The sequence below is a fragment of the Hydractinia symbiolongicarpus genome, chromosome 6 (assembly GCF_029227915.1).
Source record: "Hydractinia symbiolongicarpus strain clone_291-10 chromosome 6, HSymV2.1, whole genome shotgun sequence".
Lineage (NCBI taxonomy): Eukaryota > Metazoa > Cnidaria > Hydrozoa > Anthoathecata > Hydractiniidae > Hydractinia > Hydractinia symbiolongicarpus.
The window spans coordinates 9,544,947-9,572,117 of record NC_079880.1 but is presented as its reverse complement, the minus strand read 5'-3'; the positions used below and the strand labels follow the sequence as shown (position 1 = coordinate 9,572,117).

The 27,171-nt window shown below is 33.8% G+C and overlaps 2 protein-coding genes across 2 annotated transcripts; both read left to right on the top strand.

Moving 5' to 3' along the window:
- LOC130648011 (uncharacterized) lies at nucleotides 1–839 on the top strand. The gene is made up of 2 exons (XM_057454030.1): nucleotides 1–127; nucleotides 229–839. Exons 1-2 carry the CDS (start codon nucleotides 1–3, stop codon nucleotides 837–839), a joined length of 738 nt encoding a protein of 245 aa, XP_057310013.1.
- A 15,104-nt stretch (nucleotides 840–15,943) lies between these two features.
- On the top strand, nucleotides 15,944–17,879 carry LOC130648010 (uncharacterized). Its single transcript, XM_057454029.1, has 3 exons — nucleotides 15,944–16,479; nucleotides 16,755–16,894; nucleotides 16,978–17,879. Exons 1-3 carry the CDS (start codon nucleotides 15,944–15,946, stop codon nucleotides 17,877–17,879), a joined length of 1,578 nt encoding a protein of 525 aa, XP_057310012.1.
- The last annotated feature ends 9,292 nt before the right edge of the window (nucleotides 17,880–27,171 follow it).

The window sequence follows — 27,171 nt, the reverse complement described above, 5'->3', positions numbered from 1 at the left end:
ATGTCATGGTGGAAGAGGGCTTACCATCAACGAAGTCAGAGACAACGGGTTTTAGATTCCCAATTTGAACTCGTTAACTCGATGCGTGATTTGGAAATGTGTAAAGTGTCGGACCCAAAGAGGAAAAGTTGGAATACAACAAATGAGTCCTCTGTCAGAGGATCGTGTAAACGAGGCTGCTTCGTTTACTTATTGTGGAGTTGATCTGTTTGGCCCATCTTGATAAAGAAAAAAGGCGCTTAGAAGTCAAACGATATGGTGTCATATTCATGTGCTTGGCAGCTCTGCGACGATTCATCACACGTCGTGGAAATGTCAGAACCATCAGAAGTGACAACGGCACGAATTTTGTTGGTGCTGATAACGAATTCAAGCGTGCTTTTAAGGAATTGGATCGTGAAAAAATTGATACATTTCACAATGACAATGGTTGTGATGCAATTGAATGGCGAAGAAATCCACCTTATGCTAGTCATTTCGATGGTGTCTGGGAACGGCAAATTTGCACAGTGAGATCTATATCGGAAGATCTTTTGAAGACCCATGGCCACAGCATCAACGATGAAAATCTGCGCACACTGCTATGCGAAATTGAGGCTGTTGTCAACTCGAGGCCATTGACGGTGACCACCTTAAGTGATCCAGAAAGTCTGCTGCCGATTTCGCCAAGCAACCTTCTCATGACAAAAACAAGGGTTATTGCACCTCCACCTGGAGCATTTGATGCTGTTGACGTATACAGTAGACGTCGTTGGCAACGCATACAGCATATCACAAACGAATTTTGGAGTCGATGGCAAAAACAATTTCTTGCAACGTTGCAAGAGAAATCCAAATGAAAAAGCCGAAGGAATTTTCGTGTTGGAGACATCGTACTGCTGATGGTACCTGACGCACCTCGAAACTCCTAGCCGATGGCGCGAATAACCGATGTATTTCCTGACAAGTTCCATCATGTTCAACAAGTCAAGTTGCGTGTCATTGAAGAAGAAGTTGTCCGTGCGATAGCGAAGATTGTACTGCTTGTTGAGTCCGACTCCCCATCTGAGGAGCCGTGACAAGACTTCGACTGGAAATCTTGTGGGGAGCCAGATGTTAATGCCGTTTTAATTAGTTTATATTACGTCGGGTATATGTCTTGGGAACAACGCACGGTTGAACTGCTATTTGTTCCTAGCGCGTTCTTGCTTACAAGGGCGTTTTTGTCTGTTTTTACACAGAAATTAAAATTTAAACAAGCTGTGTGAAGCTTTTTGTGATGATAGAATCTCAATGTGGATTTAGTAGAGTTCAGTGGAACTCTTGTTTTACTTAGTGGAAGTGCACGCGGGTGAATGTTTAGTGTCTAATCGCGAACAAGGTAGTAAGTTATATTTTATTTTAGTGACCCTGCGTCTGTTTCTTGATCCTTTGCACCCACTAGTGAGGCACACTACAGGGTCGGAGGATCGGAGTAGAATTTAAACGATTTTTTTTGTCAATTTTAGTTTGTTTGGATACTATATTTTCTTGTATCTTGTTTAGCAAAAAATCTTCAACGTGTGTCTAAGTAAACGAATCTTGATTGATTGCACCCGCCCCAACAGTTGATGTAAATTCTTCTCTAGGATACACACGCTGTTTTTATGAGAATTGTGTGTTTTAGTTTCAGCCTTGATGTTCTTAACTTTTTTGACAAATGCTATCCTCATTATTCTCAATATGTTCTTAACATCACTATGGCCTGAAAATAAATAATGCCTTAATAAAATAAAGCATGCTATAAGTTCCTGGCTAATGGCAATTCTACTACATGTGACGGCCCATCGCTTGGACACGAAAAAATTCAGCTATTTTGATATACAATAAAAAAAGTAAACTTCAAATCAATTTTGTGCGTCATAGTTTATAATTAAAACAAACTATCAAGCTTAGACATATTCTTAGGATATTCTAAACTCCGCACTCATTTTTCAGAGTATGTCTTGCAATCAGTTCAATCAGTTTTTTACTTCTAATACTAAACTTTGCTTTATTCCAAAGAGAACAAATTGAAGATGTATATAATAGATTTATTTCCATATGCATATGGTTCCGCGAAATATGCATGCGAAAATGCAGAATAACATGAAAACCAGATTAGTTGTTAGCAAATATCGAATGCTGGTTGTTTACATGCAAATTTAAAGAATGTATCAACAAAGTGTTGACTTTTATAGCTTTTAACCGACAGTTTCAAAACGTAGTTAAAGAGGGTGTTGGTGAAAATAATTTACAAAGAGGTGGCAAGCCACCGCAATGATGAACTCAACCTGTTAGGTCTTTGGTAATAAGCTAGAGGTTGTACTCCTCTAGAGAACATGCCTCTAAAAGCACAAATCTCCCTTTTTACAAGGAATTAATTACAAAAATTATGACAAAAAAGTTAAAATATTTACTACAGCTCAATAAAAGGTTAACTAACGCTCAGCGGTACTTCGTATTACACTGATCATTTAAAAAAATTAAAATTAGCTTGCTGGTAGCCAAAGTAGCCAGCAGGTAAAAGCTACACCCTCGAAAACATATTGTGAATATCATTTTGAGCTCTCCATTCCCCATAAATCAATATTGAATATGCTTGACTAATGCTAACAGAAGTACTCCAGAAACCTGTAACGTCGGGGGAAAGGGGAGGGAGCAGTAAAAGAGATTTCAACATCAAGAAAAATGGAAAGGCTGGATTTTCCTATAGAATTTTCACAAGTATTTTTTCCAGGGTTGTTGCCTACAGCTTAGCTGCATGAGTAACTAACTAATCATTTTTCAAACTATTGGCTGTTGTGATTATGAAACTGTCACACTCCCTCTGTCAATTCTCCCGCTCTTACTGACTGTCAATAATCGTACATTTTAATTAAACATTGTGATGGTTAGCTTTAATACTTACATTTTTGTAAGTATTTAGAATAAATTTTCTTATAAGAATCTCTGGATTTCGGCTGTAAACCTGCTTAATTTTTGTCAAAATCTCAGTCTTAATGTTCTTAAAAACCAGGTCCTCATGTATTTTGTTTTCTTGCTTACATGAATGCAGAATTGTTCAAATTGTTTATTTACATAAAAAAAAAACTGGGTGAAATTTTTCCAAAGTGTCGATTTGTAAAAATAGAAAACTCACTTCACATTGTTTTCACTTATTAAAGTTAAAGTTCAACATGACAAGCATTTTGTGCACAGAATTTTGCGGAAAGTTTAATTTCTAGGCAGTTACCTCAGTAACTATTTTGTGTTTTTTTTCAAACAATTTTTAAATTGTTTTGTGAAAAGGAAAAAAAGTCCAACTTTCCCCATCATGTCAAATTAGTATCTAAATTCTGAAATCACAAATGTGTAAATTGTGAGTTATAAATAGTTCCAAAACTACCCTCCCTTGGAAAAAAATAAACGAGGTAAGGCACCCACAAGGAACTCAACAACTATTTAAAAACTATAGTTTTTAGTAAGCCTGGGTAATGTTATTTTCACAGATGTTGTTTAAAAAATAAAGTACACTCAATAACTGGAGACACAGCATATATACCAGCAACAACACTAATTTTGATAAACAGCTTGAAATTTCACGTTTGTTTTAAACAAGTCAGCCAGTCAACTAGCTAGCTACTCATATCATATTCAAAGCTAGCTAATACCTAGCTCCTTTAACACCAAGAATAATAAACGAAAGCATTGGAACGGCCCAATGATACATGCTATTACCCCATATTATCACCAAATGTTAATAACAATCCGTATGACAAATAAATTTTGCAAATATTGCAAGTAAACAAACCATACCTGCACTACTTCGCTGCAAGCTAAAAATTTGCTTATAAGTAATCTCGCTTTCATGTTATTCGGTGTTTTGGTATGTATATTCCGCGGAACGAAAATGATGGAAATAGGTCTATTGCCTGATACATTTCCAATCAATTTCTTTTGTGCCTGATACATTTCCAATCAATTCATTTTTTTGATGTTTTATCATCGTACGTTTTTCTTCGTTTTATATTACTGACAACAACATTAACTTCGTTTTCTACCTTTAGATTCGAATTACATTCATATTGGAATGCGACATAACCTCCGTCGCAGCACACAAAAATGAAGAATATAGAAAAACATATTGGCTTTTTAAACTAACCTCATGATGAGAAAACATTGGCATGCCTTCTTTGAAATAACTCCTTACAGGCTTACTTTGGAAAAGAGACAACCCTCTTCGCTTCGGTTTCCTTTTTCAGTTGATAAAGAACTCGTTTCCGTGATATACGGCGCGCACATAGTAAACCGGGGGTAAAAATTAATTATTCCATAACGATCCCGTGGGGCTTTTAAAAAACAAAACAAAAGAATAAAAACGTTTAAAAATAAACAAAAATTGAGATCCCCCCGGGATTATTTTCCAACACAAAGAAAGTCGACCTGCACCCTGATTGGTGGTCCTTTCCGTCACAAAAATACTCGAACGTGATTGGTTGCACTATACGGCATTACAAGAAGTTGCCCCCGCAATGGAAACATCATCGATGGCGTTTTGGTCAAATTGCCGGACGAAAAAAAAAAAAGAAAAAGAAGGAAAATTGGCCGGTTTCAATAAATCTCCTACGCTTGCACATGTGCTGCAAATAGTTATTTTAACGCAACTTTAACGAACAAATATTCGGTTAAAAAACATCGGGAAATGTTTTTGAGACCCAGAATTTCACGTAAGCGCATTTATGTAGTCCGGGGTTAGGGCAAAAATAAACGCGAAAAAACGACTAAAAAAATAAAAACGTCGCTCTCCGTGAAAATGTTCTACGCGACGAAATAATGGACAACAGCGACGGTTCAGCAGATGTAGACAATCCATGCTTGTCGATATTCCCTCAGGGTAAGAACAACAAACTACATCCTTTTTTATTCAGTTCTTTCGTTTCTTGAAGGATTCATTCTCTAAGTTCGTTCGAAATGCCGCTCTAAATGAACCCGGTTATGAGTTTATTTTAAACATCGTAAAAAATATATACATATATATTTTTAATACTATCTTTGTGGGATGTGGATCTCCATAATGTTTTTAAATGTCATGCGACTATCAGTTCTTTACCAGTTATTTAAGCACTCTTTGAGCTCATTACAAAAGGAGGGATATTAGCGTCTTGTTTCCATTCCTTTTTACGTCAGTACATAATAAATAAAAATACATCAATGGAGTGTTTCTCAAAAGCGTCATATAAATGTTTATCCTATGGGTTCGATTCTGAAGAAAGCATGTTGATAAGTATATGTCGTGTAATAACCTTCCCCATCAGCAGATGTAACATATTAACTCTTCGTATATTTAGCATATCATCACCAAGATACTCAAGAACATTTAGACTATGTTCTTACACGTTGAATAGTTGTTTTAATGCAGCAGTTGATTCTGATTTGATTCGTAGCTTGAAATGTTGATTACTATTACATAGTTCCAAGCCATATAACGTTTTGAAAAAAGCAGAGATTTATAAAGCGTGAATATTGTGTTCGGTTGGCAAAAGCGAGCTCCTGAACGGAACAAAATATCAGTACAAGCTCTAAATTCTTTCAATCTTTGTTCCACTTGAGATGAGTCAATGGAAGCAAGACAGTGTTTAACCAATCAGTAAAATCCGACGTTTTTATTTTTTTATTCGACCTTACATCAGTGTTATCAACGAAGATCTTGGGTTCTCTAATGTGCGATTTCCTAGATACCATAAATTCTGTTTTCTGCCCATTAAATTTTATTTTGTGTCTATAACCATAATCAATACATTTGTCTATTTTCTGCAAACCAGATAAGGTGGAGCTCATCAAGGTTATATCATCCGCATAAGCTATTATACCAGTTTTAAGGCCATTGATGGTAGTACCTACATTTAAATTATTAATTTTTTCCAAAAGATCGTTAGTATAGATGTTGTAGAGATGAGCTGAAAGAATTGATCCCTATTTAACACCTGGTGTAATTTGAAATAATGAAGACTGGTGACCACAATACGTGGCATTTGCACAACTCTGCAAGTAGAGGCTTTTGAGGCTAACAATTATATTCTGGGTATCGCTACTGATTCTAATTTTTTGAATAAAATTTCCCAATCACAACTATCAAAAACTTTCTCTGCATCGAGACTGCAAACGAAGACAGGACTTTTATGTTTGTTTGTATGTTTTATTGTGTGATTAAAAGCAAATGATGCATGGATGGTAGATGTTTTACTTTTAAATCCAAATGGCATTCAAGCAGTTTCCACAAAATAGGTATAAAACTTATTCCTCTATAATTATTTGAATCTGACAAAGAACAACTTCACAGTGGGAATTATGGTGCATTTGGTTAATGATTTTGAAACAGATAGTAGTGATAAAATATTATTATAAATAGAGCATAGTTTGTTTTATAGTTGAATATTGTTTGCATATATCACTTGTTCAGCAAGTATCTCATCTGGTTCACTTAATTTACTCAATAGTAGTGATATATATAGATAGTAGTGATAAAATATTATTATAAATAGAGCATAGTTTGTTTTATAGTTGAATATTGTTTGCATATATCACTTGTTCAGCAAGTATCTCATCTGGTTCACTTAATTTACTCAATAATAACAGTAATGTTAATGTATCAGCACGCTCGAAGAAAGAAACCAATTCGTAAGAAAAGCATGTGGGTTCGAAGACTTATTAAAGAACTTAAATACAAAGGAGAATTTTATGTGTTGGTGAAAGATTTAATGTTGTTTGACCACTATTATTTCTTTCGAATGTTCAGAATGAAGCCAACAAGGTTTGAAGAACTTCTGTCTTGGGTTGCACCATTCATATTAAAGAGCTCCAGAACTAAAGATGTAGCAACACCCAGTGAAGGACTTTGTATAACGTTAAGGTATTTAGCTACTGGTGATGCACAAGGAACAATTAGTAGTTGTTATCGAGTAAGTCCTTTTGTAGTTGTAAGTTGAATAATCCGAGAGACGTGTTCTGTAATTTGGAACATTCTTCAAGAGGAAGGTTTTCTTCCCGTTCCATCAACAGTTGAGGAATGGATAAAGATTTCTCATGAATTTGGAGAAAAATGGAATTTTCCACATTGCCTTGGTGCTATAAATGGTAGGCATGTGGTCATGCGAGCTTCAGCAAGATCTGGGTCTGATTATTTTAATTTAAAAAAAGAACTCATAGCATAGCATTGCGTTGCTTGCAGTATGTAATGCTACATATGAGTTTACGTTATTTGATATTGGTGATGCTGGTCGTCAAAGTGATGATGGAGTTTATAAAGGCCGTAAGCTTGGATATGTTATTGACAATAATTTAGTAAATGACAAATAATGATATGACCTCTGATGGCAAGCACTATCCATATGTTTTTGTTGCTGATGATGCTTTTCAGATGAAGCTATTCATGCTTAAACACTTTTCAGTAAGTGGATTAACAATGCAGCGTAAAGTATTTAATCACCGTTTGTCTAGAGCACGACGCATAATAGAAAACTGCTTTGCGATAGCCACATCACGGTTTCGGATATTCAGGAGACCAATCATCGCACAAGTGGAAACAGTTTCCTTGATAACAAAAGCAGTTGGTGCTTTACATAATTACCTAATGAAAAGTCAATGTTTATTCGGTGATTACAATTATTGCCCTCCTAGTTTTGTTGACCAAGATGATGCCGAAGGACAAATAGATGGGGACTGGAGCAAGGACACTGAAGGTTTCACTGGCTTAGTAACTAAAGGTTTCACTGGCTTAGTAACTGCAGGACAGCTGGGCTCTAATAATTATTCAAAAACTGCAAAAGATATTCGTGATGGCTTTATGGCATACTTTAATTCTCCAGAAGGCATGGTGGATTGGTAGTGGGACTACGTTAATAGAACACTAAATCCATTTGATAACTTACATCAGTGAAAGTTATATTTTAATGTATATATATATAAGTTTTATCTAGTGATTTTTTTTTTATTTTGTACATATTTGTGAAAAAAACGAAAGTCTTGGTCGTCTAAAGTAAGACATCTACATTGTAGCAAATCCAGGTGCAAGTTCTGGCCAAGACAAATTTGTATACTAAGAACATATATATAGCATAGTAATGTAAATATACAACATACTAAAATGATTGAAATTTTTCCAAAACTTCGTAGCAACACAAGATTGCAAAGTATTTTCATAAAAATTACGACACGTTTTATTTTTAACATGTTTCGACTTTACCAAAGTCATCTTCAGAACATTATACAAAAGTTGATACATACACTCTTTATACAAAAATTTTTTTCCGAAAGTTATTTAAATATTTCCCAAAAGTACAATTTTATATGAATTATACACAAGCTAATCCATGTTGACAAAATAATATTAGATAAACTAACAAAAGTTAGTTAAATAAAATTTATATACACAATTTGTTTAAGACAATTAAATATTTCCCAAAAGTACAATTTTTTAATTTTATTAAATGAATTTACACATGCTAAATCAATATCTAAGTAACAAAAACGATATTGAACAAGCGGCTAATACAAAACATAAAATTAAACGGATAAATTGATGATGCAATGCTGAACTTGTTTATTGAGGTCTGGTTTCAACCAAGAAATATGCATACCCTCTTTGAGTTTCCTCTGCCAATCAGTGTCTGCATGATCCAAAATAGAAAAACAATTTTCGTTACATAGTAATTTACAGTTAAGATTTGACTGCATATGCTTAAATATTTGTGAGTTTTTATCAGTTTTCAAATGTTCTTTAACTCTACTAGAAATGTGTCTGGTGGTTTCACCCACATAGCTAGCATTACAACTAGCACAAACAAATTTATACACAAGTCCAGATTTAAAAGATTCAGGAACTCGGTCCTTGCAAGAAAAATAATCTTTAATTTTACACGACTTAAAAACGAGGCACACATTGATTTCTTTACACATCTTATTGACAAGTTGATTGACTTTTCCTTTGGCAGTATTAGAGTACTTGCCAATAAAAGGCAATTTAAAATACCTCTTTTCTAATACATTAGTTGTCTCTGTACTGACAGCTGTAGAAAAATTCTAATCAAGGTAATTTGAAATATGGCGGTTTACTAGTTTTGTAGGAAAAAAGTTTTTTCTCAAAATTTCAGTCAGAGCCCTAATATTAATGTCAAAGTGTTTCCAACTGTTGTTAATTTTGAAAGTCCTGTCAATTAGTGTTTTAATGAGACCTATTTTATAGATTTTGGGAGTGAAACTAAAATAATTAGTTAAAATGCCAGTATAGGTTGACTTATGGAACACAGAAGTATAAAATTTGTCACTGGTGTTCTCAATTAGAATGTCAAGAAAAGGAAGTTTACCATCAACTTGTTTTTCTAAGGTAAATTTTATATTAGGGTGTCTCTGATTCAAGTATTCAAAAAAGGCCAACGCTTCACTTTCATCGTTAAATAAAGCAAAGATGTCATCCACATATCTACGGTAGTATGTTGGGCCACAACCCGAGTAATTTTTTATCCATTCCTTTTCTTTAACGCCCATGAAAAGATTCGCTAAAATAGGTGCCAGCGGTGAGCCCATGGCAACACCATCGACCTGTTCATACATTTCATTATTGAACAAAAAATTCGAGGATGACGTTGCAAAAACGAATAATTGTTTTAGTTCAGATTTTGTGATTTTGAGTTTACGATTTCCGGCAATTACAAGTTGAACTGCAAGATCTAATGTTTCATTCAATGGTATGTTCGTGAAAAGACTACAAACATCAAAAGAAACCATAAACTTGTTGGATTTACTCACCTTTTTTAATTCCTCAACGAAAGTGAAAGTATCTGCAGTACAGTAATCCTTGGGAATTACATCAGATAATAAACCACCTAAAAACTTGGCAAGTTGATAGTTACATGTGCCTATAGAAGATATAATAGGCCTAAATTTAGGTAAATTTCCAAAAGATTTATGCATTTTAGGAAGGCCGTATATTCTGGCCGGTTGAGAACCACTGGGATATATATCGTTGTACACTTTGTCACTAAAAAAACCTTTTTTCTTTAAATTCCTAAGAAAACGTTGTAACTGTCCTTCTCTCTTCAATGTTGGATCTTCGTCGAGTTTTTTAAATTTAGTAGTGTCTAAAATGATATCCAAGATGCCTTTTTCATAATCCTTTCTGTCTAAGATTACTACCCCATTTCCCTTGTCCGGCTTTAAAATAACAATATTGTTTTTCTTCAACTTTTTCAGGATACCATGTTTTTTAATAACTTCGCGACTGGGTCGGTAATCGTGGTAATAACTGTTCGCAATATGTGATAGGCTGGACTTTAAAAGATTATCATCATTTTTATCTTTCAAATTTGAGGACATAAATCGATAAATCATTTCAAACGAAACAAACACATCTGTTTTCCTAAGTGTTGATGGTGGAATGGCAAAAGACAGACCATTTTTTAAAATTTCACTCTCATCATCAAGCAAACTGTACGAAGATAAATTGGTGACAATTTCGTCTGCTGTAAACGGTGGTGCGACGTTTTTAGTTAGACTTCTAAGTTTCTTCTCTTGGGTAAAAATGCATTTTCTAATAGCGAATCTTTTCATGGGCGTTAAAGAAAAGGAATGGATAAAAAATTACTCGGGTTGTGGCCCAACATACTACCGTAGATATGTGGATGACATCTTTGCTTTATTTAACGATGAAAGTGAAGCGTTGGCCTTTTTTGAATACTTGAATCAGAGACACCCTAATATAAAATTTACCTTAGAAAAACAAGTTGATGGTAAACTTCCTTTTCTTGACATTCTAATTGAGAACACCAGTGACAAATTTTATACTTCTGTGTTCCATAAGTCAACCTATACTGGCATTTTAACTAATTATTTTAGTTTCACTCCCAAAATCTATAAAATAGGTCTCATTAAAACACTAATTGACAGGACTTTCAAAATTAACAACAGTTGGAAACACTTTGACATTAATATTAGGGCTCTGACTGAAATTTTGAGAAAAAACTTTTTTCCTACAAAACTAGTAAACCGCCATATTTCAAATTACCTTGATTAGAATTTTTCTACAGCTGTCAGTACAGAGACAACTAATGTATTAGAAAAGAGGTATTTTAAATTGCCTTTTATTGGCAAGTACTCTAATACTGCCAAAGGAAAAGTCAATCAACTTGTCAATAAGATGTGTAAAGAAATCAATGTGTGCCTCGTTTTTAAGTCGTGTAAAATTAAAGATTATTTTTCTTGCAAGGACCGAGTTCCTGAATCTTTTAAATCTGGACTTGTGTATAAATTTGTTTGTGCTAGTTGTAATGCTAGCTATGTGGGTGAAACCACCAGACACATTTCTAGTAGAGTTAAAGAACATTTGAAAACTGATAAAAACTCACAAATATTTAAGCATATGCAGTCAAATCTTAACTGTAAATTACTATGTAACGAAAATTGTTTTTCTATTTTGGATCATGCAGACACTGATTGGCAGAGGAAACTCAAAGGGGGTATGCATATTTCTTGGTTGAAACCAGACCTCAATAAACAAGTTAAGCATTGCATCATCAATTTATCCGTTTAATTTTATGTTTTGTATTAGCCGCTTGTTCAATATCGTTTTTGTTACTTAGATATTGATTTAGCATGTGTAAATTCATTTAATAAAATTAAAAAATTGTACTTTTGGGAAATATTTAATTGTCTTAAACAAATTGTGTATATAAATTTTATTTAACTAACTTTTGTTAGTTTATCTAATATTATTTTGTCAACATGGATTAGCTTGTGTATAATTCATATAAAATTGTACTTTTGGGAAATATTTAAATAACTTTCGAAAAAAATTTTTGTATAAAGAGTGTATGTATCAACTTTTGTATAATATTGAAATTTTTGCGGTATAAATTTTATTTTATAAATCTATCGTTAAAGTATAGCTGCCCTGACCAGGACTTGAACCTGGATTTCCCACAATGTAGGTCTCTTAGATTAGACGACCATGGCTTGTTTTTAACATATAGCTTTATACTTAAATACATATATAGAAATCAACTTCTTCATCAACCTCTAGATCGTATAAAAGTTGTTAAATTTCGATTCGAGCCTTTCTATTCTTTTTTGGGCTCAGATATCTCAATGTTCGAACCAGGCTTTTACAGAACAGCATTGTGTCATCTCCTTCTTCTGGCTCTTATCTGTCATTATGGCCCTTGCTCATCATTGATGGATTGCAAAGTAGAAGCAGTGTTGCTCAACTGGTGAAGTATCTGATGATCTCGAATAGTGTGGAAAAAGTGTGGAAGTGAATGATGGCGATATGTTTTAATTGGACCTGATCCATGTACGAAATCACATAAAAATTATTAAATTTGAGAAAAGCAGTGAGTTCTGCTGAAAATGCATTTGACTTTCTACCAGGAGTTCACAAGGAATTGTCATAGATAAGTAAAAGGAATGATTGAAAATCTCCACATATGATATGCATGTGCGCATATTCACGTGATCTATTATTTAAATTATGCTCAAACAGTATTTCTGATACAAATTTCACACTATCCCTATAACACAATCCCAGAGAACATTTTTTCCTTTGTCTTGAATGCTATTCTAATCTATTTATATCTTTGCAATCACATAGAGTACATTAAAAAGATTTCTTTCCAATAATAAAACAGTATAGCAGGTCTCATTTGTATGTGTTACTGACATGTATTTCACAACCTAGTGCTCAGGCCTTAAATATGTAAAAACCCTAAAATTAAACGTGTAGATAAGATTTCTTCTTTATCTGCGCTACCTTCAAGCAACAGGTGGCTACTGGAAATATAGTGAAAAAATTAAAAATAACACACCCACAAATATCTCCTCCCAGTGATGCAATTCATTTTATCATACACATTGTGATTGCTGAGATATAAATGGATAACAAAAATTATATAAACACTAGAAAAGAATCTGCCGTGTATCGCTGTTGCAGACAATCCGTGTTAATTGTTATATTGTTAATTATTTTTATCTCAAGAAAACTTAAATATATATACATAAAAAATAGTTACTTTAGGTTTAACCCTGACGAAACCTTAGTGATAATAAAAAACTCTCAAAATAAGTTTTCAATGTCGGATCTAAAAATATAAATTTAACACTTAAAAGCAGAGTTACACTTTTGTGATATTATTAAAAACCTTGTGCGCCGTCGATGAAAAGAAACCTAGATAACAAGTTTGTAAAATAAAATAAAATAGCCACACAGAAAAAAACTTCATAATAAAATAGATAATCGTATAAATCACCTAGTAAGATTTTATCATGAAAAAGCTGGACTCTTAGATTTCAAAAACTATTCACAGTAATGACAACTTTTACATTTACATTATCGATTTTGTATCTCTTCGATCCTAATAATAAGAAAATCATTTACAAAGAGGTGGCTAGCCACCGCAGTGATGAACTCAACCTGTTAGGTCTTTGGAAATAAGCTAGAGGTTGTACTCCTCTAGAGAAAATGCCTCTAAAAGAACAATGTCCCTTTTTAAAAGGAATTAATTAAAAAAATATAAAAAAATAAAAAGGACACAACACATTTAAAAAGATGAACAGAACTTTAACTAAGGGCAGGTAGGTTTCGACCCATATTTCTGAACCTAAAAACCCTGAATGTCTAGCTGGGTCATATCGAAGAGGTCCGCGGACGGTCATTAGCAGAAACTAGACATCCCTTTCTTCCTAAAGTAAACTTTGACCACTTTCTGTTCAACTGTGCTATTCCTTGTTTTTAACTTAGGTAATAAGTGGAGTCGTTACTCTCTATATTATAATACCCGATGTCTGTCCGTCCACCTGTCTATCACGCAAAATGGTAGCTTAGATGCAGAGGTAGCGAGACGCACGCAATGCGGTATGAAAAGGACGGGCGAACCCGTGGATTTTTCCACGGGCTAACGACTATTTAGTTATATATTTCTTTGTTATACATTTTTACATTTTACAGCTCCGATGATGAAGATAAAGTGTTTTGTAGACAGCAAAATGTGAGGTAGGTTAAATAATGTTATTTAACCTACCTCACAGTGTTATAGAAGTATATGGATAGATATAAACCATTGATTATGCTATAAGAAGAATGAAAATTACAAAGCGCACGCACAATGATAAACTCGACCAGTTAAGTCTTAAAATTGAAATTCTAGAGGTTTTGCTCCTCTAAAGAAATGCTCATATAAAGGAACACAATTCTTCCTTTTTCCAAGGAGGTAATTGGCACAAAAATTAAACAAACAAACAGACAGAGAGAGTAGGACAGGACTCCTGTAAAGGGTACAAGGGTTTCGACTCATATTCCTGAACCAAGGTACCCAAAATGTCTAGCTGAGTCACCTTAAAAGAGGTCTGCGAACAGTCTTCAGCAGGAACTGGACATTTCTTTCATCCATAACTTTTCATCTGTCCTACTCTGTACAATCTTGTGTGACTGGGGTAAGAAGTGGAGTCGTCACTCTCCAAAGATAAGACCAGCGCAGTCAAACGCCCTTGCTGACATAATTTTTATTTTGTTTTTTGTTTTTTTCCTTTTTGACTAGGGTAATAAGTGGAGTCGTCACTCTCCAAAGATAGGACCTGGTACAGTCAAACCCCCTTGCTGGCGTAATTTTTTTTGTTTTTCGCTTTTATTTTGACTGGGGTACCAAGTGGAGTCGTCACTGACAAGACTACAAAAAAAAAAAAAAAAAAAAAAAGAAAAAAAAAAGAAAAAAATAATAGTCAAACCCCCTTGCTGACATAAGAAGGAAGTTGTGGTGCTGACTGCAATTTACCTAACCTCTTTAAGGAAATGGATATAAGGTTGTACACCATTAAGCAAGCTTTGTTTGCAAGGGACCACTGCTCTGTCGTTGCAATAAAACCACTTACCATGCACTTGGTTATAAGCAACAGTAGTGTAATGACCATTGTTCAAATTTCCGGAGTGGTTAATTACAGCCCTTAAGTTGTAGTGCTTGCGACAAGAAACTTCACTATCTACAGTGATACGTATAGAAACGGTGCCCGGGTAAGATGTGACAGGAGAAAAAACCTTAGACACAAGACCTTTATTATAGGCAAAGCGCTTTAATTGCAGAACCAAAATTGAACTGCACTCTGCGACCTCTTTTTCAACTGTTGCAGTTTGGTAACTATTGCAGTAGTGACAGAAGTACGAGTTGACACCTGACAATTCTTCGCTCTCCAAAAAGTTATCTATTGAAGATTGTACAGTCGATGTCAAGGGCAGTTGAAGAAATGGACTTACTTGCTCAGAGGTGCTAATATTATTGCAAGCGCTGCAAGTAGTGCAGATTGTCACACGAGTGTTGAATAATCTACCAAAGAAAGGAAAGGCTAAGGAAAACTCTGGTATGAGATACTCAAGAATCTCTAGGGCATCTTGCTGAGAGAACGGATTAAAAGCTGCACCCCTTGCATTAGAAACATGGCCTTTTAATGCATTTAGAAATGAAGAAGTGTTCACTGGAACCTTGGAGGAGGATAGTTTGCGTAGAATACTTACAAAACTTTTACCTATCGGCATATTGGAATCATTTGCAGAGATGGCTGTGGCGACTGCAGGTAACACATAAAAACACTGCAAGATGGAATTGATGTAACATGTGTTGCCCAAATTTAGCAAGCCGCTGTGATTCTTGTGCAGGCAAGGTAGTGGAGCTCTTTGTTACTCCCTGGGGATTCGTGTCCTTAAATCTCAAACTCGTCCCCAGTGCCTTTCGTCTCTTTTTTTTTACTGAACGGCGAGACGAAAAGACACTGGAATCGTAGGCCGAAAATGGCCAATATATGGCCAAATTATGCGAAAAGATAATATAATGTATGCGTGGCGTTCTGCATCGTCATATTATAAAGATGGTGCATTCAAGCGGGCTTCTTGTGTTCAGTCGGATTCAAGTTCAAGTAAAGTTAAGCGAAAATGAGTAGTACACGCGTTTTTGAAGTTTTAAATAGAATCCAGGTTGCACTTGGTAGGAATTCATTTCCCGATATGAACTTTAAACCAAAGCAAATAAAATGCTTAGAAGCAATTTTAAAAGGAAGAAACGTTTTAGCTGTTCTCCCAACTGGTTATGGGAAATCGATCATTTTTCAGTTGTTGCCAGATTTTCTTTCAAATGAAGAGAAAGGAAGTATGATAATTGTTATCACTTCCTTAAATTCGATTATAGATGACCAAATGAAATTTTTAAAAAAAGTTGGAATGGAATGTTTTCACTTGAAAAGCCCATTTGACATTGAAGAAGCAAGAACAAATTTGTTCTCTGATTCCTATCCTGACAACGAAGTTAATAGTACTGCACTACCAGATTTTTCAATAAAAAAATTTAAAATCTTGTTTTGTCACCCTGAAGCAATTCTAAGTGATGTGGGGAGAAACTTACTAAAGACAAACACACTCCAAAAAGAAGTAAAAGCCATTGTTGTAGATGAAGCACATTGTATAGACACTTGGTAATTTTTTTCTAATATGAAACTGTTGTTAAAAGCTGTAGCTATGCTGAAACTCTTTCATTTTTTATTTAGCTGATACTTCATATGTAGCTATTTAAAAATTCGGGTTCAACTCCCGAGAAGGGTTATTATATCTTCATAAAAAAAATAATGTAACTATATATATACATATATATATACTATGTCTATAAAAATTCTAGCAAATATAACCAACATAGATATATAATAAATAGAAACTGTGCCAGTTATATAGTTTATATATTGTTAAATTTCAGGGGTGATAGCTTCAGAAAAGAATTTCTTAATCTTGGAGCCATTAGATCCTTTTTTCTGGACATTCCTGTGCTTGCCCTAACAGCAACTTCTACAGTTAAAACAACAAGCAGAATAAAAATTGTTCTTGGAATGAGGGATTGTGTTTTTTGACTATCAATCCAAACCGCTCAAATGTATTCCTGGTTAAAAAAAAAAGATACCACAATTCATATGGAATCGAAGGTATCAAAAAGATTTTGTTACCGATTGGAGAAGATTTAAAAAAACAAGCGAAAGCATATCCACAGACTATCATATACTGTAAATTAAAGTATTGTGGATATGGGTACAAACTTTTTGAAAGTATAATCGGCCCTTTGCAATATGTAGGAGGCGAATGTAAACCATCCAAAAGCTTGTTTGTGCAATTTCATGCACCCCAAACTAAGCACATGAAGCATGAAATTATTTCAGAATTTTCAAAAATCGACAGTAACATCAGAGTCATTTTTGCAACTTCTGCCCTTGGTATGGGCGTAAATGCACCTAATATGAAACAAATTGTACATATTGGCCCTCCTCCAACATTGGAGGAATACATACAGGAAATAGGCAGAGCAGGTCGCAGAGGACAGGATGCTGTAGCTGTGTTACATTACAACAACTCTGACATTAGTATTGATAGAATTACGAAGGGATTGATTGACAAACAGATGGCTGAATATTGCAAAAATGACAGTAGCTGCTTGAGATCTTTGTTGTTGAAGCATTTCAAACATAAAGCACCACCACAACAAAAATGTTGTATTATATGTCATCCAGAAACCGACTATGGTAAACTTGATCACGTCTTGGTCAGAGAAAAAGTACAACGTAAAATTAGTGAAGTTGATTTGCAAAAATTGTCACAAGAATTTAATAACCTGCTTGCAGATTTGGATGCAAATTTAACAGATGATCCGCCAAGAGAGTTTTTTGGTCTTAGTATGGATACTAAAGAAATTGCGGAGAAGTTTTCAATGATATTGGATAATGTCACTGAAATTGAAAATGAAGATAGCCTTTTGGGATTTGGTCTTTGGGACGAAGATGTATCGAAAAAAGCATATGAGCTCATACAAATTTACACTACAGAATTACCTTGAGTATGAAAACAGTATATGTAATTGTTACTTTTTCTTGGGACACCAAATTTCTATTTATGTATAAAGAATACCTAATTTGTACTTTTTAACCATGCATCAACAATTGAGCTTTTTACATAAAAAATTGTTTCACAAAAAGATTAAAAAAAGCATTTCCTAGTCAAGACTTTGATTTCAAGAAAATGCAAATAATTAGTACAAGTACAATTAGCACATCTGTCTGCAAACGTTTTGTACTTTAAAGCATATATATACCTTGAAAGAATTAATTTTTGTGACGATGTAGGTGTGAAATCCTCAAAAAAATAATCCTAGTAAAAATATACCCTATTTAAATATAATGTTCAGTTATATACCAGACATATTTTTTTGGTAAAGTTTTATCCAATTGTTATAGTCATTTATATTGAGATATTTCATTGGTGACCTTTGTATATCTGGGAAACAAGCGTGAAATCGTCCAGCTGAATATTCAAAGGGATTGAGTTGAATTAACTCTGTAATCATTCCAAGTTCATCATTGAACGCACTTGGAGCTGTATGCTGTGTACTATTTCTATGAATGTTTAGTTCCTCATCCACTTTTTCTACAACAGTTCTTATACCAGTTGTGGCTTTGCATATGTCACTAATGCTTTTGAGAGTTTTGTTTGCTCCAAGTCTTTTGACAGCATTCTTACTGATGCAATTAAAAATTTCTTGAGTCAGGTCATCCTCTATATTTTTTCCATTGCCACCAGTCCAATTGTTAAAAAATCCCCATTTCAACTCATTAGAAATTCTCTCTGAGGATAAACAGTGACTTAACAACTAACAACTTCAATCAGTGCTATAGAAACAAACATTTCTAGTGCATACTTACTGTAGGCGTTCATCGATTTGAAGATAGTCATTAACAATTTTTGATTTGTGAGATTCCTTTCTCCATCTCCTTCAGCAGCAGCATCTTTTAATTGCAAAACAATGACAGCTAAATACATTATCATCAAGGAGTAATTTTTGACGTAGTCTTCTTCTCCAGGGTTGGGTGCCTGATTTCTTTGAAAAATGTAGGCATCAACAAATGCTCCAATAACCGAGTCAAAATATACTTTTATATCTTCATCGCCTTTATGCGACATGTTAGACATAAATTTGTGCTTTGTTGGGTATTCATCAACACTTTCCATCCCAAAAAAGTTCAATAATGCAACTACAAGGGATTTCGCGATTATCCTGCAACTTTGTAATGGTATCCTGTTAATATGATATGCACTCACAATTGCTCTCCACATTGGAATATATATAGCTCGAGCTGCCCCAGAGTTCCTGCAGTGCTCAATACTGGCTCTGGTATCCGCTGACGAAGGCTTGTTAGCCGAAATACCAAAGTTGTCTGGATTCTCACGAATCCTTTTGCCGACGACGTGGCTCAGTGGATAAGAGCCCGCGGTGCATCTGATGCGACGATCCCGGGTTCGAGTCCCTGGGCTGCCGAGGCAAAGGGATTTCGCGATTATCCTGCAACTTTGTAATGGTATCCTGTTAATATGATATGCACTCACAATTGCTCTCCACATTGGAATATATATAGCTCGAGGTGCCCCAGAGTTCCTGCAGTGCTCAATACTGGCTCTGGTATCCGCTGACGAAGGCTTGTTAGCCGAAATACCAAAGTTGTCTGGATTCTCACGAATCCTTTTGCCGACGACGTGGCTCAGTGGATAAGAGCCCGCGGTGCATCTGATGCGACGATCCCGGGTTCGAGTCCCTGGGCTGCCGAGGCAAAGGGATTTCGCGATTATCCTGCAACTTTGTAATGGTATCCTGTTAATATGATATGCACTCACAATTGCTCTCCACATTGGAATATATATATATATATATATATATATATATATATATATATATATATATATATATATATATATATATATATATATATATATATATATATATATATATATATATATATATATATATATATATATATATATGTAATGGCCGCATTTGGTAGACATTTTGTGCCAAAAAATGCAACCTTTGGTAGACACGGTCATTTGGTAGACAATTTCGTGTCCACCAAAATATTTATATATATATATTTTGCATTTGGTAGACAAAAAAGCAGTTTTCTTTTATGCCACCTTCTTCTGCACCAAGTACTCTGTTAACACCAAAAATTTGAACTCTATTAGGTCTTTGGCTGCTGAGAAATATCACTTTTAAAAATGGTTGTTGTATATATGCGAAAGTCAAATGCGTCATCATTTGGTAGACACGGCATATATATCGACTTTCATGGAAGCCTGGTACCTATAAATTGGAATCAACTTCGCCTTAAACAGTGTCTTAATACTATAACATGGTAAAAAAAATATTAACATTCCCGTTATTTGTTTATGGCTTCCACTTGAAAATATATACTTTATACATTTATGCTGGGCGTATTCCACTCCATCCTGTTGGGTTTTTTTTAATAACTGGTTTTTGCTCTGATAAAAAGCAATTTTCTTTTATGCCACCTTCTTCTGCACCAAGTACTCTGTTAACACCAAAAATTTGAACTCTATTAGGTCTTTGGCTGCTGAGAAATATCACTTTTAAAAATGGTTGTTGTATATAAGCGAAAGTCAAATGCGTCATCATTTGGTAGACACGGCATATATTTCGACTTTCATGGAAGCCTGGTACCTATAAATGGGAATCAACTTTGCCTTAAACAGTGTCTTAATACTATAACATGGTAAAAAGAATATTAACATTCCCGTTATTTGTTTATGGCTTCCACTTGAAAATATATACTTTATACATTTATGCTAGGCGTATTCCACCCCATCCTGTTGGGTTTTTTTTAATAACTCGTTTTTGCTATGATACTTATTGAGTCTTTTTATATTTATCTATTAGGCAATCACATGCTATTTTGTTAGGTCTAAGACCTTTCAAACCCTTGGATATTGTCTATTACTTAAAACTACCCCTTAAGATCATAATCGGGAAAATTTGATAATCTTAGATAGGATAATCCTTAGAACATGAAACTTACATCACAACTTTAGTTCATCAAGGGAAAATATTCCGAAAATATTGAAGACGTGCTTAATCCAATTTTTAATATTTTTGGATTTAACCCAAAATCCTGGAAAATCGGATTTTCGTGCAATTTTGTATTTGGTATTTCATGCTTCACAAAAAATGTGCTCACATAAGTAAACAAGTTTTGCTCCTATTTTGTTCCTTTCCTGACGTATACTATGTGCCAAATGGGATTTAATTGGACTCTTGCTAGTCATAACATGATTGAAATATTCCCAGACTGAATAGTGTTAAATTGTCCCATTAACTGCAAAAATCGAACTTGCATTTAAATTACTTTATTCTTTAGGGAATTATTGTTAGTTTGTAATTTTTTTATTTTTTTTATTCGGACATTTATCGATAAAATTGCTTAAATACAATATCACCTATGGATCCTTCCGAGACTCTGTATAGGCTAGCTTAACGATTGGTCCTCCCGTTTGTAAACAGATCGCTGCCTTGAAAGGTGGACCAGAGCATTAAAAGATTGGACAGCCTAACTATAAGCGCGTGCGCCCGTTGTTTAAAAAAGGGTCACAAATTTTAACTGTTAACCATTGTCGTTATGCGAGTTTTTGAATAAATGAATTCAAAGTGGAAGATGGGTCAGGACATCGTCACTACTTTTAATTTTTAGCTCTCTACTTAATACTTAATTTGCCGTTAATGTTTTAAGTACAAATATTTCTAGCTCAGAAAGATGCCTTTATAAAAACCTAACCTGACCTAAATTTTTTCAACTAGCTTCGAAGATCTCACTTTTGTTTTAGTCACAGAAATAAATTAAGCAACTTGAACTGAACTTAATACATTTCAGTTACTTAAATAAACGTCCGGAAAAAGCAACTCTTCTATGGAACCATTTGAAGAGGACATATATACTTGTTTTGACCTTTTTACGTTTCAAGACCTTTACTTTTGTAATATTTGTTTTTGATAAATTTGACATGTTAAGCGTTTCATCACGGTTTTTTAAATCATGTATAAATCTTAAGCAAATCAAATCAAATATAAGATTTTGGCTTAAAACGTTGATCATGCGGAAGCAAAAAATATTCAACTAACTAAGCCAACTGTACTATGTTGTTCTAACCAATTTCATTGTTTCTTTTTTGATTATTTTTAAATGACGCGCTATCTATGGTAAACTCTACTAAAATACATTCACTTTTTATTAACCAAACTTGTTGAATGCAGATTCTACAGTTAATTCTGTAACGTAGCTAGTCTATATTTTTATTTAAATAGGCCATAGCTTTAAACATTCAACCTTTTCACGAAATAAATCTAAACGGAGTAACAACACTAGCTGCGTAGCCTGTGCTTTTATTAAAAACAAGGTTGTATATATACAATAAATAATTCCTAATTTCATGTTTTTAAAACTTTAATTTACCAATATTTTTCTTATCTACAGCTCAGTATAGGTAAATTAAAATGCAGTAACTTGTTTGATATTCAAAATTTCCTGCTTTGGCGACGTTATTGTCACAGTCAAACCGCTTACGAGCATAACTTTTAAACGCTTACGAGCGTAACTTCAAAATTATCAAACAAACTGCTATAACAGATTATTTATATGCATTATTGTCTTGAAAATTTCACACTTTATTATAATTTTGGTGAGGATCTCAAATATTTTATCCATTTTACTGTTAAATACTTTTAAAAAAACTAGGATACAACAAAGAGAATAAATATAAAAATACGGTCAGTGTCTATTAATTTTTAAAAATTAAACTTAATAAAACTGTTTTGTCACTGCTTTAGTTTAAAGGCGTAGCCACAGTCTATTGCTTATATCATTGGAGTTTTTTTAATTAAAGCGCTCTATCTGGCATATACCGCCGATTCACTGGTTTAGTTTCTATAATAATTGTCATTGTCCGTCTGTCGGTCAAAACTGGATTAGACTAAACCACGTACTAAATCTTCAAGCTACAAGTAACAAATGACAGAGATCTTGCTGTCCCGTTGAATTGCTTTCTAATTTTTGTAATCTATATAATAATACGCCAGTTCCGTGTCACTGTGACAGGCAAAGTTGATGTGTTCATTTTCCTTTGATGTTACCGAAATTTCCTTTGAAGTAACCGAAAAATGCATGTCTAATATGTTAAATTTTCTGACGTTACGGCGCGACGTCAATAACACTACGTTAACGTCAATATCCTATATTAAGTTAAGGAGGCCATTATAGTGCACTTAAAACTTTGAGGCCAAATAACTTGGAAACAAGGTGGTGACGTCAATGATTTTTCACCGCGTGGGTAACTAGGGACCACCTGGGACCAATTTGGGTAAGTTTTTTAAACCTGGTTCCCCGAATCCGTTTCGGAATAGACGGGTTGATGACGTCATCAAAAACCTTTAAATCCCAATATCTTTGCAACCGTTTGTCAAAGATACATGATCCTATACATTTTCTTAATCGGCGTTTTAAGATCTATACGATGAAGGCAACAGGTGTACAAATTTCTTAAAAAAAAATTTGAGTTTTGACGGGCCAATGCTGTCGTCAGCAAACTTTTTAAACCCTTATTTCTCCTTGGGTGTTCCTTGAAAAATATATGATCCTATACATTATTTTGATCAGCGTTTCAAACTCTACACATTACAGTCAACGAATAAACTAACTTCTCCAAATATTATTTTTTGTATCTGCACTGCTGACGTCAGCAAAAAATCTAAAACAACCTATTTTACCATTGTCCCTCGGCCTAAGTGGATTTTTCCACGGGCCTTATCGACTAGTATACAATTAATATTTCAGCACGGTCTTAAACTGGATCTTGACAAATGTTAACTAAATGACAGTTTTCTCTCTTTTCAAACTAAATATTATGGAAAGAAAAATAGAACATCATAATTGGAAAAAAACAAGACACTAAGCGAGCAATGGTGAGAAGTTCCAGATTGCCAGATATTTTCACCTCAACAAATAAATTTAAACGCGCACAAAGACGATTAATAAGTGCGTGTTTTTGTCGAATTTCCACATTTTCAAAAAGCCATGCATACAGCATTTATTGTTTTCCACGGCGAAACGGCTATTTACAAATTTTAGAACAAGAAAAAAATATTCGGAACTATAAACGCTCCTTCAAGGTTGATGATGTTGTGTTGGTATCGGAGATTGGAAGATGTACATGTTATCTTTTCTTACGGTAATTGAACAAACTATAATGATGAGAAATTGTAATGGGCAACGAACACTCTATTTCAAATTGGTTTTACTTGTTGATGTTAGTGAAGGATAATGCCCCAGCGAACCAAGAAAAATAGTCTTCTTTAACTTTTTATGCATTAACTCTGTGCAGGAGTTTATGTACCTTAGATGCACGGAAGACATTTCGAAGGAAGCCATAATGTTATTGCTGTTCGTAGGCAACACATTGGAGTGAGCATTGGGATCCCTTCCCAGTTGTGATTTATTATAGTAAGTTGTTTTCTTGCTGAGAATACCACTCTTTGCACTAATTGGACTAATGCCTAGTGTCGTAAAATAGGAAGTATTTTCAGTTTGTGCTGCTTATGGCAGTTGTGGTGAGTGGTTTGTAGTCCTTTAGCTCTACGTGTTTTTATTTTGCACATTTCCTGGTTAAATCTTCTGACATTGTGTAATAAAACCATAATTTTTACACAAAGTCAAAAATTATAAGTATGGTTAATTTGTCAGATGTGTCAGAAATTAAAGGCTCAAAAATGAAGCCTTTGGTAGACAATCAGAGGAAAATTATATTATGCCGTATTATCTAACATTTTAAAATTTATATGAACAAAACTGCAGCATTTGGTGGACACTAAGTAAAAATGTGGTTTTATTACATAGAATAAAAAACTATAGGGACAAAAATGAAGCATTTGGTAGACAATCTGAGGAAAATTACATTTTGCCGTACTATCTAATAACTTAAAATTTATATCAACAAAAATGCAGCATTTGGTGGACAATGGATGATAGATTGTAGCGTTATAAGACAATTTTGAAAATTATAGGCACAAAAATGCAGTACTTGGTGGACAATCAGAAAAAAGTTGCATGTTGCGGCATAATCTAACATTTCAAAGTTTATATAAACAAAAATGCAGCATTTGGTGGACACTAAGTGAAAAAAATGTGGTTTTATTACATAGAATTAAAAATTATAGGCACAAAATTGAAGCATTTGGTAGGCAATCTGAGGAAAATTACACTTCGCGGTACTATCTAATATTTTAAAATTTCTATGAACAAAAATGCAGCATTTAGTGGACAATTGCGGCGTTATAACACAATTTTAAAAACTATAGGCACAAAAATGCAGCATTTGGTGGATAATCAGACGAAAATTGCATGTTGCAGTATAATCTAATACTACAACATTTATATAAACAAAAATGCAGCATTTGGTTGACAATGGATGACAGATTGTGGCGTTATAAGACAATTTTAAAGATTATAGGCACAAAAATGCAGCATTTGGTGGACAGTCAGACAAAAAGTTGCATGTTGCGGTATAATCTAACATTTCACAATTTATATAAAAAAATGCAGTATTTGGTGGACACTAAGTAAAAAAATGCGGTTTCATTACATAGAATCAAAAATTATTGGCACAAAATTAAAGCATTTGTTAGACAATCTGAGGAAAACTACATTTTGCCGTACTATCTAATAACATAAAATTAATATGAACAAAAATGCAGCATTTGGTGGACAATGGATGATAGATTGTGGCGTTATAAGACAATTTTAAAAATTATAGGCACAAAAATGCAGCATTTGGTGGACAATCAGACAACAATTGCATGTTGCAGTATAATCTAATACTTCAAAATTATATATAAACAAAAATGCAGCATTTGGTGGACAATGGATAATAGATTGTGGCGTTATAAGACAATTTTAAAAATTATAGGCACAAAAATGCAGCATTTGGTTGACAATCAGACAAAAATTGCATGTTGCGGTATAATCTAATACTTCAAAATTTATGTAAACAAAAATGCAGCATTTGGTGGACACTAAGTGAAATAGTGTATTTTGACGTGATTTTTTGACATTTAAAACATCTATATATACAAAAATTGAGCATTTGGTGGTCAATAAGTGAAATAATGCGCTTTTATTGCACAATATCAAATATTATAGGCTGAAAAATGGAGCATTTGGTAGACAATTGGAGGAAAATTACCCTTTGCGGTACTATCTAGTATTTTAAAATTTCTATGAACAAAAATGCAGCATTTGGTGGACACTAAGTAAAATAGTGTATTTGGACGGGATTTTTTGATATTTAAAACACCTATATATACAAAAATTGAGCATTTGGTGGTCAATAAATGATATAATGTGCTTTTATTGCACAATATCAAATATTATAGGCTCAAAAATGGAGCATTTGGTAGACAATCAGAGGAAAATTACATTTTCCGTACTATTTAATGACTTAAAATTTATATCAACAAAAATGCAGCATTTGGTGGACAATGGATGATACATTGCGGCGTTATAAGACAATTTTAAAAATTATAGGAATAAAAATGCAGTATTTGGTGGACAATCAGAAAAAAGTTGCATGTTGCGGTATAATCTAACAATTCAAAATTTATATAAACAAAAATGCAGCATTTGGTGGACACTAAGTGAAAAAATGTGGTTTTATTACATAGAATCAAAAATTATAGGCACAAAATTAAAGCATTTGTTAGACAATCTGAGGAAAACTACATTTTGCCGTACTATCTAATAACATAAAATTATTATGAACAAAAATGCAGCATTTGGTGGACAATGGATGATAGATTGTGGCGTTATAAGACAATTTTAAAAATTATAGGCACAAAAATGCAGCATTTGGTGGACAATCAGACAACAATTGCATGTTGCAGTATAATCTAATACTTCAAAATTATATATAAACAAAAATGCAGCATTTGGTGGACAATGGATAATAGATTGTGGCGTTATAAGACAATTTTAAAAATTATAGGCACAAAAATGCAGCATTTGGTTGACAATCAGACAAAAATTGCATGTTGCGGTATAATCTAATACTTCAAAATTTATGTAAACAAAAATGCAGCATTTGGTGGACACTAAGTGAAATAGTGTATTTTGACGTGATTTTTTGACATTTAAAACATCTATATATACAAAAATTGAGCATTTGGTGGTCAATAAGTGAAATAATGCGCTTTTATTGCACAATATCAAATATTATAGGCTGAAAAATGGAGCATTTGGTAG

Bases quoted from the DNA above. Each gene is read 5' to 3' on its own strand.
- LOC130648011 (XM_057454030.1), top strand. From the start codon at position 1: ATGTCATGGTGGAAGAGGGCTTACCATCAACGAAGTCAGAGACAACGG. The intron at 128-228 runs GTTGGAATACAA...ATCTTGATAAAG, and splicing joins GTCGGACCCAAAGAGGAAAA to AAAAAAGGCGCTTAGAAGTC.
- LOC130648010 (XM_057454029.1), top strand. From the start codon at position 15,944: ATGAGTAGTACACGCGTTTTTGAAGTTTTAAATAGAATCCAGGTTGCA. The intron at 16,480-16,754 runs GTAATTTTTTTC...GTTAAATTTCAG, and splicing joins GCACATTGTATAGACACTTG to GGGTGATAGCTTCAGAAAAG. The intron at 16,895-16,977 runs GTGTTTTTTGAC...ATGGAATCGAAG, and splicing joins TGTTCTTGGAATGAGGGATT to GTATCAAAAAGATTTTGTTA.